This window comes from Priapulus caudatus, unplaced genomic scaffold, assembly GCF_000485595.1.
Source record: "Priapulus caudatus unplaced genomic scaffold, Priapulus_caudatus-5.0.1 Scaffold227, whole genome shotgun sequence".
In the NCBI taxonomy this organism is placed as follows: Eukaryota; Metazoa; Priapulida; class Priapulimorpha; order Priapulimorphida; family Priapulidae; genus Priapulus; species Priapulus caudatus.
In genome coordinates this window covers 162,128-176,465 of record NW_014577288.1, presented here as the reverse complement: position 1 = coordinate 176,465, position 14,338 = coordinate 162,128, and the positions used below count along the sequence as shown (strand labels likewise).

Here is a 14,338-nt window from a genome sequence, read left to right as displayed (position 1 = left end):
GGTTGCCGCGGTCGGTCGTCGTCTCGGTCGTCGGTCGGTCGATCGTCACGGTCGGTCGGTCGGCTCGGCATCGCTCGTCGTTCGTCGGTCGCGCGTCGTCCGGGTCGTCGTCGTACCCGGTCGTCGGTCGGTCGTCGGTCGTCGTCGGTCGGTCTTCGCCGTCGTCGACGGTCAGTCGTCGTCGGTCGTCGTTCGGTCGGTCGTCGGTCGTCGTCGGTCGTCGTCGTCGGATCGGTCCGGTCGTCGTCCGTCGTCGTCGCGTCTCGTCGGTCGGTCGTCGCTCGCGGTCGGTCGGTCGGTCGTACGGTCGTCGGTCGTCTCGTCGGTCGTCCGTCGTCGTCGTCGTCGGTCGTCAGTCGTCGTCGCTCCGTCGTCGTCGTCGTCCATGGTGTCGTCGTTCGTCGATCGGTCCCGTCGGTGCCGGTTCGGTCGGATCGGTCGGATCTTCGCTCGGTCGCTCGCGTCGGTCGTCCGTCGTCGGTCGTGTCGTCGCCTCGGTCGCTCGGTTCGTCGGTTCGTCGTTCGTCGCGCTGCTGGGCTGGGTGAGGGTTCGTCGTTCGTCGGTTCGTCGTTCTCGTTCGTCGTTCGTCCGGTTCGTCGGTTCGTCGGTTCGTCGGTTCGCGTTCGGGTCGGTGGTCGGTCGGTCGCGTCGGTCGGTCGTGTCGCGGTCGTCGTCGTGCGGTCGCGTCGTGTCGTCGTCGTCCGGTCGGCGTCGGTCGGTCGGTCGGTCGGTCTCGGTCTCCCGCCGCCGCCAGGTCAGTCAGGTCAGTCCAGCAGATCAGTCAGTTCATCACACGTCACTACTCCACAAACACCACACACACACACACACACACACACACACACACACCACACAGACAGACACACCCACACACAGCACAGCAGCACGCACGCACCCAACCACACACACACATGTATATATATATATATATAGTATATATTAATATATAATATGCTAGCAAGCTACGTACATCGTGTTCGGCTCCTCGGTAGGAGGAATACATCGTGTAGTTCAATCGTGGATGCTGCTTGCGACGCGCCCGTCCTGTGTTATGACAGCGGTTGACCTGTGAACGGCTGTCAAGGGGGATCGTGTGATCTAACGACACTTGAAGCACGCCTTTATCAAGATCTGAGCACAGAATGAATAAAGGATAAGACCAGAATTTTCTGCCCTAGCTATCGCAGGGATTGTGACGTGTGTGTATGTGTGTGTGCGCGTGTGTGGCGAGCGCGCGTGAACGTACGTACGTAACACGCACACACGTATACGTACATACGTACTACTACACACACACGCACGCACGAACACAGACACACATACACCACACGCACACACACGACTCGCACGCACGCACTCATGCACGCACGCACGCACGCACATACACACACACAACACACACACAATTATTCTTATGGATTGTTGTAAAGATCGAATGACAGACAAAGTACGTACCTGGTTTTGCACTGGCTCCGTCAGCAGACCCGTGTTACAAACAAGACCGACATTTACAGTGAGCTGGTCGTACGTCGTCGAGCCAGAGCTATAGCAAGCAAGAGAAAGGTATTTATATATATATATATATTATATATATCAGGAGTAGATAATAGGAGGAGTGTGCACTCTCAATAAAACAAGGGAAATTCGTCATTTACTAGCCTTTAGAATACCTACGAATTTACTAGGCTAACTCAACCAACCCTGAGCTCAAACATCGTAACACGAGCATTCGGCCTGCATGCGTGCGAAATCGTTTCCCATCGCTATCACCAGCAATCCGGAGATAACAGGACTAATCCATTCTTTGCCATCCAATCCGAACGTATTCCCCGCCGAACTGAAACAAAAGCAGCTACCAACGCCTCTGCTCACTCTGCGCAGCGTTGGCTCGCGTGTGAGCATTGGACATCGCACGCAACCACTCGCGAATACTTTTGACCCGGCCATACAAGCACATACTGGATACCGGCATACAGCGAGTATCCCGCCACGCAACGCACGTTCACCGCAATCAGCAGCAGCTCCAGCTCTAATCTCCCAGCGACCACACCGCCTCGCCTGAGTGAGTCAAGAACGGTAGTAGCTGCTTTTGTTTAAAGCTTCGAGGGGAATACTTTCGGATTGATGGCCAATAAATGGATAATCGTTCGTATGTTTTAGTCTGTATCTCCGGATGCAGTGTAATACCGATAGAACGATTTCGCCGATGCTACGCGAATAGTACTAGTGACGATTTGCAGCTCAGGTTGGCTTGCATTACGCGTAGTAAAATCGTAGATATTCTAAGGATTAGTAAAAATTACGTTTCCCTTGCTTTATTGAACGTCACACTCCTTCCCTATTTCTACCCTGATATATTATATATATATATTCAATATATATAATCAAAAATGTATAAATATACTAAATAATTAAATATATTAATATACATAATATAAATATAAGTATTAATATATAAATTATAAAGATATATAACTCATCACATCTGGGCAATACCTAGCAGCAGGGTAGGAATTAACGGAGTCATATTCCTAGAGAAAAGACTAGGCTGGCGTCAGACGTACGTACAACCTGCCTCACACCATGATCGCATTCCATGCATTATTACATCAAGGAGGTCAGTGACGTCACGTGAGTCTGGTAAAGTCAGTAAGTCAGTAAAGTCCAGGTAAAGTCAGTGGACTCAGTTAACGAGTCAGGTGAGATCAGGTTAAATGTCAGATAAAAGTCAGTACGCAGGTGCAGGTCCAGTGTTAATAGGTAACGTTAGGTGAGCCATGTGACGTAGGTAAAGTCAGGTTAACGTCGGTGAGCCAGTGAAGTAGTTGGAAGTCAACGGTGACGTCAGTGAGGTCAAGGCCCGCCCGCGCCACGTCCATGTAAATCAGTAAGTCAGGTGACGTCAGTGAGTCAGTAAAATCAGGTGAGGTCAGTGACATCAGTAGTGTTGCAATGTCCTTAAAAACAGACATCAGATCAAGGTCGAGTCTCGCACGTCACGTTACCCAACGCTCACATTCATCACGTCGCGTCACGTCACCATTGCGTTACTCGCGTCTCGTCACGTTATATGCGTCGCTTCCACGTCAACTGTACTATTGCGTCACTCACTTTACGTCCCAGTTACATTGCGTCACCTCACGTCACGTACTTATATGCGTCCTTCACGTCATCGTACCATTGCGCACCTCACTTCACGTCACGTTACATTGTTCACGTCACGTCACGTCACGTTAACATTGCTCGGCGCCCACGTCACTCATCGTTACATTGCGATCACGATCACTCACACGTCACTCAACCGTTACTATTGCGCACCTCACGTCAACGCTACGTTACATGCGTCATCGCACCTTTCACGTCACGTTACATGCGTCAACACCCACACCTCACGTCACTTTACATGCTCACGTCACGTCACGTCACGTTACATTGCGTCACGCCACGTTACGTCACGTCATGTTATGTTATCTTGCGTCACGTCACATTATATCGCATCACGTCACGTCACGTCACGTCACGTCACGTCACGTCATGTTATGTTATTTTGCGTCACGTCATGTTACATCGCGTCAGGTCATACTAGTCTATAAGCCAGACCCCAAAATTTCATAGATTGGTACCACCTGGGGGCAAATTCTCATTATGGTCCAATATCACGTTTAGTCGGCGAGTATTTTAAATCGCACATTTATATAAAGGCAAAGTCGACCACTAACAAAATAGACAATTCGAACAAGAGCGCTCATTAACTATACCACGGATTACAAAGTATAAATTAATAAATATATTAAATTAATATAATTATACATTATATAATACATAATTATTGCATTAAGAGGCAGGTAGACGGTAGTCCCCACGTTAAATACCAACATTGCGGTACTGCCGTACCTCATAACAATATCCTGGTGTTCACGAAACAGTTCCTCCTTCACACAGGGAATGTTGTCACCAATAGTGATAGTCCTGATGCCGCAGAAGTCCAGCAGACTTTGTTCTGTCACTGTAACGACCAAATAAAGTTTGTCACTAATGGTGTCCATGTTAAAAGCTCTTGCCATCTTTTTACCCCATATTTTCACCGTCGAGCCATCTTTTTGCCCTCAATTTCCCCATTTAGGTGGAGCATCCCTACCCCCAAAAAAGGCGAGTACACACCCGGGCATCTTATTAGCGTAATAACAGTAACATCAACGTAATTAGATTTCTGTCAGCTGTTTGGAGCTAGATGGCTCACAGCGGTTGGAGAAACACATGGTGTTGTTGTCGGTTTAAGGGTAAATACACCAACAAGGAAAGTGAGAGAGCACGCCTCCACATAAGTCTGCGTAGCTTAGGAGGATGTGAAGCCACGCATCCGTAGCTCCAGACGATCCGATCATACGGAGGTGCTGCCCCCTGTATCTATGCTACCGAGCAACCAATCGCATACCGGACAGGTCGATGACAACGCCATGAATGCTATTTGCGGGAACATCCAGCTTCAGTTCCATTGATGCGATGCCGCCGATTCCCACAATACCCGTGGCGCCCCCTGATGCCACGTCCGTGAACGAAAGCACGCTTATGGCTGCGCCCCCCTGCAAGAACAAACGACGACGACTGCGTGATAAAACAAATGCCTTGCACATTATCGCTGGTTATAGCTCACATCGTGACGTCACTCTCGTTCGCTATTCATTTGCACTTAATACATCGCACTTGCATTATACCGCCTTAATGGACATGCGCGCCAAGCACAGTCGGAACTCGTAAAGCAGTTTATGTACGTACCGTCACCACAAGTCGTAAACCACAGGCACTTGGAACGTCTTAATAAAAAAAAATTATGGTCAATAAACACGAAATGTATTTAGTACCAAAGTCTCAATGTTTCTCTATTCTTTTTCGCCTATTATTGCCGATAATTTCCTGTAAATGCCGTTCAACTGCTCCTCTACAACACACAAGTACACCGCAAGCACGCCGCTATGCACAAACAACAAAGAAAAAAAGAAAGAAAAAAGAAAAAAACGACATTGGTAGTAAATATATTTCGTGTTTATTTACCCTTAATTTTATTATTGAAACGTTCTAAGTGCCTGTGTGGTACACAGCCCTGCTTACCTCGTCAGGCGGACAGTCACTGAGTGTATGTACGTACCATCGCGGTGGCAGCAGCAGCTCCGACGTTGTGCGTAGGAAGCGCTAGCGTGGCCGAGGATGTGATCAGAGAGCCGGTGATGGTCTCGCTGCTGCCGTAGCCGCTCTGTAGCATCCCCGTCACCTCAAACACGAGCAGGTCGTCATCATCGATGAGGACGTCCGAGTTGTAAGGCGCATAGATGCCACCTGTAATAACATTTCACATGTTATCTCTCTCTCTCTCTCTCTCTCTCTCTTACCGCTTAAATTATTGCAATATAGGCAGTCACTCACGGAGGAAGATGGCGTGTAGACAATGGCTGTGGTTGAGATGTCGATGGTTTCAGAGTGCATGCCACCATAGGCGGTGTTGTAATCGTAGTAAACTTCAATCAGTACCGACGTGGACTGCGAGAGACCATCCACGACCTGCAACCAAACCACACGTATTTTTTGCGTACAGATATTTTCGCGAATTCAGACTTGACGAACAATTTCACGAGTGGTTGATTTCGCGGTCGGTGAATTATGAATTATGCTGTAGGTATTATTCGGTATGAATTATTCGCGTATTGCTATTTTCGCGGTCGGGGACCCGTTCGCGAAATTCGCGAAAATTAAACCAGCGCAGTATATAAAGCGCATACAGTAGTCATTCTGCTTGCGTACACGAGTGAGTCGTCACGGAACAATTCTAAACCCCAAACACTAACTCCGACGACAATCTTAACTCTAACCCTAACCATAATATTAACCCTAGCCCTAACATTAACTATAACCCTAACCTTAACTCTAACCCTAACCATCATGTTAACCATAGCCCTAACCCTAACTCTGACCGCAACCTTAACTTACTTTTAAGCAAGTAGTAAGTAAGTAACAGTAAAAGTTAAAAAAAATCATGTCCCCTTTTTCATAAATTGTAAGTGATTCTGTTCACTTTTCATGGTTAAATTGCTGTATTATACTTGCTATTTTGCTATTCCGTTCGATTGTGAACAAACACTCGTCACTCGTGACTCATACCCTACATAGCCCATAGCAAGCATTTAATGTTGTGATAAACATATCAACTGGCCCAGATTTGTTGGATTATTAACTAGTCGAAAAACAATCTTATCAGGTAAGAATTTGAGGAAACATTTAGTGCCATTAGTACTTACTTTTCATGTAAAAAAAAAGCAACAATAATTTTACAAATATACACCATAGACAATTCGTGACGTAGTCAATTTAATTGTAACCCTGCACGTGCACACGCCGGCTTTACCATGACCGTACACACTGACTCACCAAAACGCTGACCGTGCCAGATATGATATTGAACTCTGGGTTCACTACTGATGGATAATTCCCAGTGTTCGTGATGCGGTATAATTCCGCCACTACCTCGCTGTTGCCTGATCCTGCAATGGGAAAATCAAGACTGTAGCCTCGTCTACACGGAGTTACCTTAACCAGAGTTAAGTTAACCCGAGTTAACACTTAACCCGAGTTAAGAAACACGCATCGTCTACATGGAGTTTGTCTTAACCCGAGTTAACACTTAACCCGAGTTAAGAAACGTCTACCGTGTCGTCTACACGGAGTCTACTGATAACTACCGCTTAACTCGAGTTAACGATTTCGCGTGCGTCTACACGAGTCTTAACTCGGGTTAGCTTAACCCCCCTCATCGCGCGGGGTTAAGCTAACCCACGTTAAGGCTTAACCCGGGTTAAAACTTAACCCGAGTTAAGACCTCGTATAGACGCTTAACCCGAGACATATTTGCTCGTGAATGTAGGCGATGCTTGTATACTAGGGAACTTAACTGGCAATCGACAAATGCCCTGTAAAGCTCACGTCGGCGCGAACAACTGTAAAGACGCGTTTATATGTAATAATTTAGATTAAAAGAATCGAGAAGAAGTATCATTTGTGTTCACTAAAAGATATATTGTTTACAAATATAACCGTCTTTACGTCAATCTCCGTCAGTTCTCGCTCCGCGTTCCCTCTTCAAATCGCTCTCTTGCTATATATATGACTCTCCCGTCCAATCACCAACAAGCTCTACTCTGCACAACCAATTACGCACAACTCTCATTCGTCTTAGTACGCGCTACCGTACATATGTCCAGCACATGTACATGCGCCACCTATCGTCTGTAATCTATCTGCTAACTGCCTAATTCTCCAACCTAGGCTGTTTCTAACCTATATGCTAAACGCCCAACCCTTCTCCTATTTACAACTAAAACTATCTGCAATTACTAATGCAATATAACATGTGCAAAACAGATGTTACAGAACTGATAAAATATGGACATAGAACCAAGATCAAAGAGTCATCTCCGCAAAGACATTATATTGAAATAGTCTTGCACATAAATAGTCTTCAAAATAAAACATCTATTCGAATAAGAAATTAGGAAATAATAGTTGAAATAAAGCAGTGAGTTCTAGTAATAAAAAAATGACATTCGTTCCTAGGTATACTATGTGAAAAAAAAAACGTTCAATGTAATATCGCTTCCAAGAAACGATGTTGCAAAGTAAGAATAAAATCGATCGATGATCGAGGTTAACTAGAATTAATCTAATTAATTAATTACCGGAAGTTATAATTTTTTTGGAACGAATTCATTGCGCGAACCTATCGTTCGATGTAAAATTGATGAACGAAGACCCTCCCCCCCCCTAATCTACTAGTAGTGTTTGTCGCTGCAGTATTAATTCTTACCCAGTGCCGACGTGGTATCTGTGTACGTGTAGATCATTGCGTCCCTGGGCGGCAGGTAGGCGATGTTGATTCCGGCGGTGAACGAAATGTCACAGATGCTGATGGCCACCGTGTCCGATATCGTCGACGTAGCTCTAACCTTCAGCCTATTATAGGAGCGTCATTGATTCACACAAACGCACGCACGCACGCATCCACGTACGCATGCACGCACGCATGCACGCATGCACGCACGCACGTACGCACGAACGCATGCATGTACACATGCACACACGCACGCACGCACGCACACCCGCACGCATCCACGTACGCATGCACGCACGCTACAGGTGTGAGATTTATGTGTTTCGCATATATTGGTGTAATATAGTACAGGTGTGAGATTTATGTGTTTCGCATATATTGGTGTAATATAGAACAGGTGTGAGATTTATGTGTTTTGCATATATTGGTGTAATACTACAGGTGTGAGATTAATCTGTATATGAGATTTAGTTGAGATTCTATATGTGATTTGGATATGTACGACACTGCGACTCTAGGTCTATCTATCTCTCCATATCTATACCGAGATCAGCTTGATGTCACAGATGCTCATGTATGTGCTAGCCCTAATCTCCACCGCCGCGTGCGTGCGGAAACCACGTGGCAGCTTCACTCTGTAGAATACCCTAACAAGAGGCGCGGCGAGCGGCTGGTCGACGGGACTGACGGAGTAGGTACTGCCATCAATTTCCCCCTGAAAGCAGGAACAACAAATACCATAATAGCGTGTGTGTGTGGGGGGGGGGTATGTGTGTGCGTGCGTGCACGCGTGTGTGTAAGTGCATGCATTTGTGTATGTGGGTGTAGGGGGAGTGTGTGTGCGTGTGTGTAGGTGTGTGTGTGCGTGTGTGTGTGTGTGTGTGTGTGTGTGTGTGTGTGTGTGTGTGTATGTGTGTGAGCGCGTATGCGTGCGCGCACCTGCGTGTGTGCGTGCGTGCGTTCGTGTATACATGTGGGTGTAGGGGGAGTGCGCGTGCGTGTGTGTGTGCGTGTACGTCCAGCAAGTACAAATATAAAAATTTGCTTCGAGCGCAATGGATAATTAAACAACTTCGACTCTCTACGCAGAATGATAAAAAAAACTATGAAATGCTGTTGAAAATGTCTATAACGAGTAGGAAATCTTACTCACATGCGTGTAAGTATCGACTGTGGTGAAAGGCATTAGGTCTATCCACGGATCCGCCGCACTGTACTGCATTCCGGCAGACACCTTGCTGATTGTGTCAAGATCCGAATCTTTCGCAAGCTGGAATCAACGCAAGTCCGCTCGTTAAGCTGACAGGTATTTGGAATCGTAATTAGAAACAACAGCAATTATATACCAGTATTACGATTAAGTCTAAACAATTGTTATGCCATGTTACTAACCATTGCTACCCCTATACGACTGCTGTGCATGGGACACCCCGATACCGTACACGTGGCGCCCTCATGGCATGCACGTGGCTACTGACACAAAGGGGGGCGCCACCACGCTAAGGATAGATCTAAAGGCTACGATTTCGCACCTTAAAGGCAAGCTTTAACTCTATGTTGTTTTCTCCATTAGTGTACGCGACGCTAGCATCACCGATGTTGGCGCAGGTGCCAAGAGCGATCGTCGCCATGTCTATGATGCCACTGATCGTACTGCGATATAATGAAACACATACCATGATGACGCATTCATCGCCTAGAGAAAGAGAGAAGCGACAGTAAAACAAAGATGGAGAGGGAAAGAAAGAAAGAAAGAAAGAAATAACGAGAAAGGGGGTGATGGAAGACAAAGAAAGAGAGAGAGAGAGAGAGGATCGAAAGAGAGAACGAGAAAGAAAGAAAGAAAGAAAGAAAGAGAGATAGAGACAGCAGCCTACCAGTCGCATTGATATACAATGTCAAAAGTTAACGCTGTTGTGATGTACGTTTGGTGTTTATTGCCTAGCACGGATAATTGGGTTAGGATAACCCAAACAAAAATTAAAAAAACACACACACACCTATCAAGTAACTGAAACACAAAACACGTCGCAATTTTACACTATCGGTATGTGAATTTTACACCGCATTTAACCCACACCCACCCATCTTACACGGCCTGTAACCCACACACACCCATGGTACACCCCCCGTAACCCACACCCACCTATGTTACACCGCCCTAACTCACACCCACCCATGTTACAAGACTCTAACTCACACCTAACTTTCACACACCCATGTTACACCACCCTAACTCACACCCACCAATGTTACACCGCTCTAACTCACACCTTACGCACAACCACCCATGTTACACCGCCATAACTCACACTTAACCCATACCCACCCATGTTAGACCGCCCGCTGTGTTAGCACGCCCTACCCGCACCGGGTCGCTCACTCACCGATTCGTGTACGTTGTGCCGGCAGCGTTGATGTCGGCGATAGTCGACGGCTTCACGTGGCATGGCAAGTTTGCTCCGACGCGCACGACGCGCGCCGAGCACAGCTGCATTGGTGGCGTCGCCGTGACTTCCGTGCCAAGCAGCGAGAACGTGTCCAGGGATATCGGTCCGACGACGGTACCTGCGCGCGCCGCGTGAGCGCATAAAGCATGACGTAAGCACATAAAGCATGATGTGAGCACATAAAGCACGAAGTGAGCACATAAAGCATGACGTGAGCACATAAAGCATGACGTGAGCACGTAAAGAATGACGTGAGCACATAAAGCGCTGCGTGAGCACATAAAACGTGACGTGAGCACTTAAAGAACGTGACGTGACAACGATGCGCATCACGTGATCACATCAAGCGTGACGTGAGCACATAAAGCATGACGTGAGCACGTAAAGCATGACGTGAGCACATAAAGCGCCGCGTAAGCACATAAAACGTGACGTGAGCACTTAAAGAACGTGACGTGACAATGATGCGCATCACGTGATCACATCAAGCGTGACGTGAGCACATGAAGCGTGACGTGACAACGATGCGCGTCACGTGAACACATAAAGTGTGACGTGAGCACATGAAGCGTCACGTGAGCACATAAAGTGTGACGTGACAATGATGCGCGTCACGTGAGCGCATAGACCGTGACGCGCCATATTGGAATAAAGCGCGTTCCGTAGCAATGAAATGGGTTGCGAGTTGATGATAATGCCTAGCGTTGCGTGAAAAGGAAAACGCGTAACGTGGCAATGAAACGCGTAGCGTGACAAACAGTGTCACGTTGCAATGACACGCATCGCGTGCAACACAACGCGTAACGCGACAAACAGTGTCACTTTGCAATGGAACGCGTAACGTGACAAACAGTGTCACGATGCAGTGAAACGCGTGATCTAACATTGAAGAGCATTGTGTCTCAAAACACGCATACGAGACAATTGAATGCGTCACATTTAACGCACATACATATGCGTTACAATAATTATAATTATTATATTTTTACATTTATATATATTATATTTAAATTGTAATTATTATAAAATGCGTTACATTTGTGATTATAATGCAACACATCACGCGAGAGGGGATCCCGTCACTTTGCAACGGTTCAATACGCAAATACGCACGACGCAGGGATAACACATACATGGTCACCAACCAACAACGCTCCAGCTTTCTATGTGTCATACATACCGCTCTTTGTCTCTATAGTCCAGTCTACAACAATGGGTTCTCCGGGAAAGGCTGAACCAGTCACGTCTGCTGGAAAGTAAACCATTGTGTTGCCGGGCAGGTCGGCTTCCTGGCAGCAAACATGAGACAAACGTTAGCATTTCTGCATAAGTCATAGTGTCGCGTCAGGTCATTACTAAGGGCCCTTACAAAAGCTCGACAGACGCGTGGGCTTGCGCGCATCGTTTATCAAAGGCCGGTATAATGCCAGTGCGATGTATTAAATATGCAAATAAATAGGCGAACGAGAGTGACGTCACTAATATGCCAAGCTCGCAGAAAAAATTGTGCAATGGCACTCTTGATTAGTTATTGGTACTCACTGCAGCTCGTCGTCGTTTGTTCTTACTGGGTGCAAAAGCTGGCGCTCGAGTTCTAGCCATAATGCGCTCGCATTATCTCGAGTTCAGCTTAGCGGGACGTGGCATCAGGTGTCGCCACGGGTCCGTCGGGAAGCGGCTTATTTTTACTCGCCATCGCATTAATGGAACCTCAGAAGCTGGGAGTTTCACATCTGTCATAATATAGCAAATGCAATCAATGTCGGGCGACCGCGGACGTTACATTAGTCAATGCCGACCCTAGCTAACTCCGAGCTATGTACAAAGCGCCGAATCAATTGAGCTTATTATGCTCGGTAAGCGTAGATACCAGGGAGCGCAGAAGCGCGTATCCGTATTAGATTAGTCAAGTAAGCCGTACTGTAGCTACAGAATGTCGTGAACATTACATTCAATTAATTTACAATTATACTTATCTTACTATAAAGCCCTTAAATCAATGATTCAAGATACTTATAAGTGGAGCGTGCTTCTCGTCCACGTCTTCACCGTATTGTTGTGATATTACCGGGTCAGTCCCCCTTAACATATTAAAAATCCAACCAAACATTGCGGTACTGCGACGAGCACCCAACAACTCACAATGTGATTACTATCATCAAAATTCCGCTGTGAGGGCCGATCTAAGCTCCCAACAACAGGAAACAGCTGCCCACCTTCAGCACAGGAGACTACTTGTACGAAATACTAATTACGTTGATCGTGACGGTTCATCGAAATAGTAATAGTCCAGCGGATCTCAATAAGATGCCCGGGTGTGTACTGCTTTTTTGGCTGGTAGGATCTGCCACCTAAAATGGGGAAAATTGAGGGCGAAAAAGATGCTGCGAACGGTGAAAATAAGGGCGAGGTAAAAGAAGGAATAGGGTCCAGCAGACTTTGTTCTCTGTCACTGTTAAACGACCAAATAAAGTTTGTCACTAATCGGTGTCCATGTTAAAAGCTCTGCATCTTTTACTCCCATATTTTCACTCGTCGAGACATCTTTTTGCCCTCAATTTCCCCATTTAGGTGGTAGCATCCCTACCCCCAAAAAGGCGAGTACACACCCGGCATGTATTATAGGCGTAATATACAGTAACATCAACGTAATTAGATTCTGTCAGCTTTGGAGCTAGATGGCTCAAGCGATTGAAACACATGGTGTTTGTCGGTTTAAGGTAATATACACCAACAATGGAAAGTGAGAGAGCACGCCTCCACATAAGTCTGCGTAAGCTTAGGAGGATTGAAGCCACGCATCGTTAGCTCCAGACGGTTCTGATCATACGAGTTGCTGCCCCTGTATCTACGCTACCGAGCAACCAATCGCATACCGGACAGGTCGATTGACAACGCCATGAAATGCTATTTGCGGGAACATTTCCAGCTTCAGTTCCATTATGCGATGCCGCGATTCCCACGAGACCCGTGCGCCACCTGATGCCAGCGTCCGTGAACGAAAGCACGCTTATGGCTGCACCCGCCTGCAAGAACAAACGACGACGACTGCATGTATAAACAAGTGCCTTGCACATTATCGCTGGATATAGTGACGTCACTCTCGTTCGCTATTTATTGCATTTTAATACATCGCACTTGCATTATACCGCCTTGATAAACATGCGCGCCAAGCACAGTCGGAACTTGTAAAGCAGTGTATGTACGTACCATCCACCGACAGTACGTAAAACACAGGCACTTGGGAACGTCTCAATAAAAGAAATTTTATGGTAAATAACACAAATGTATTTAGTACCAAAGTCTCAATGTTTCTCTTCACTCTTTTTCGCCTATATTGCCGATAATTTCCTGTAAATGCCGTTCAAATGTCATCTACAACACCAAGTACACCGCATGCACGCCGCTATGCAACAAACACAAGAAAAAAAAAAAACGACCTTGCTAGTAAATAAATATTTCGTGTTTATTTACCCTTAATTTTACTATTGAAACGTTTCAAGTGCCTGTGTGGTACACAGCCCTGCTTACCTCGTGAGACGGACAGTCACTGAGTGTATGTACGTACCGTCACGTGGTGGCAGCAGCAGCTCCGACGTTGTGCTAGAAGCGCTAGCGAGTCGAGGATGTTGATCAAGAGCCGGTGATGGTCTCGCTGCTGCGTAGCCGGCATGTAAGAACCCGCGTCACTTCAAACACGAGCAGGTCGTCATTCATCGATGAGGACGTCCGAGTTGTAAGGCGCATAGATGCACCTGTAATAACATTTCACATGTTACTCTCTCTCTCTCTCTCTCTCTCTCTCTCTCTTTCTCTCTCTCCTTTTTTTCTCTCTCTCTCTCTCTCTCTATCTATCTATCTGTCTCTCTCTCTCTCCATCTATCTATCTCTCTCTCTTTCTCCCTCTCTCTTCTCTCTATCGCTCTCTTCTCTCTTCGCCTCTTCCTCTCTCTCTCTGTTCTCTCTCTATATATATGTATATATATTATGATATATTTATTTATATGTAGG

The 14,338-nt window shown here is 46.5% G+C and overlaps 1 protein-coding gene across 1 annotated transcript in view; it reads right to left on the bottom strand.

The window, feature by feature from the left end:
- Positions 1-1,099: 1,099 nt before the first annotated feature.
- Positions 1,100-14,338, bottom strand: part of LOC106807642 — a 63,545-nt gene continuing 50,306 nt past the window's right edge. Inside the window, exons 9-13 of the mRNA XM_014810053.1 lie at positions 5,148-5,335; positions 4,437-4,584; positions 3,896-4,007; positions 1,457-1,544; positions 1,100-1,132 (exon numbers count right to left, since the gene is read on the bottom strand). Coding sequence (XP_014665539.1) covers positions 1,100-1,132; positions 1,457-1,544; positions 3,896-4,007; positions 4,437-4,584; positions 5,148-5,335 — 569 coding nt within the window. The remainder of the gene's footprint in view (positions 1,133-1,456; positions 1,545-3,895; positions 4,008-4,436; positions 4,585-5,147; positions 5,336-14,338) is intronic.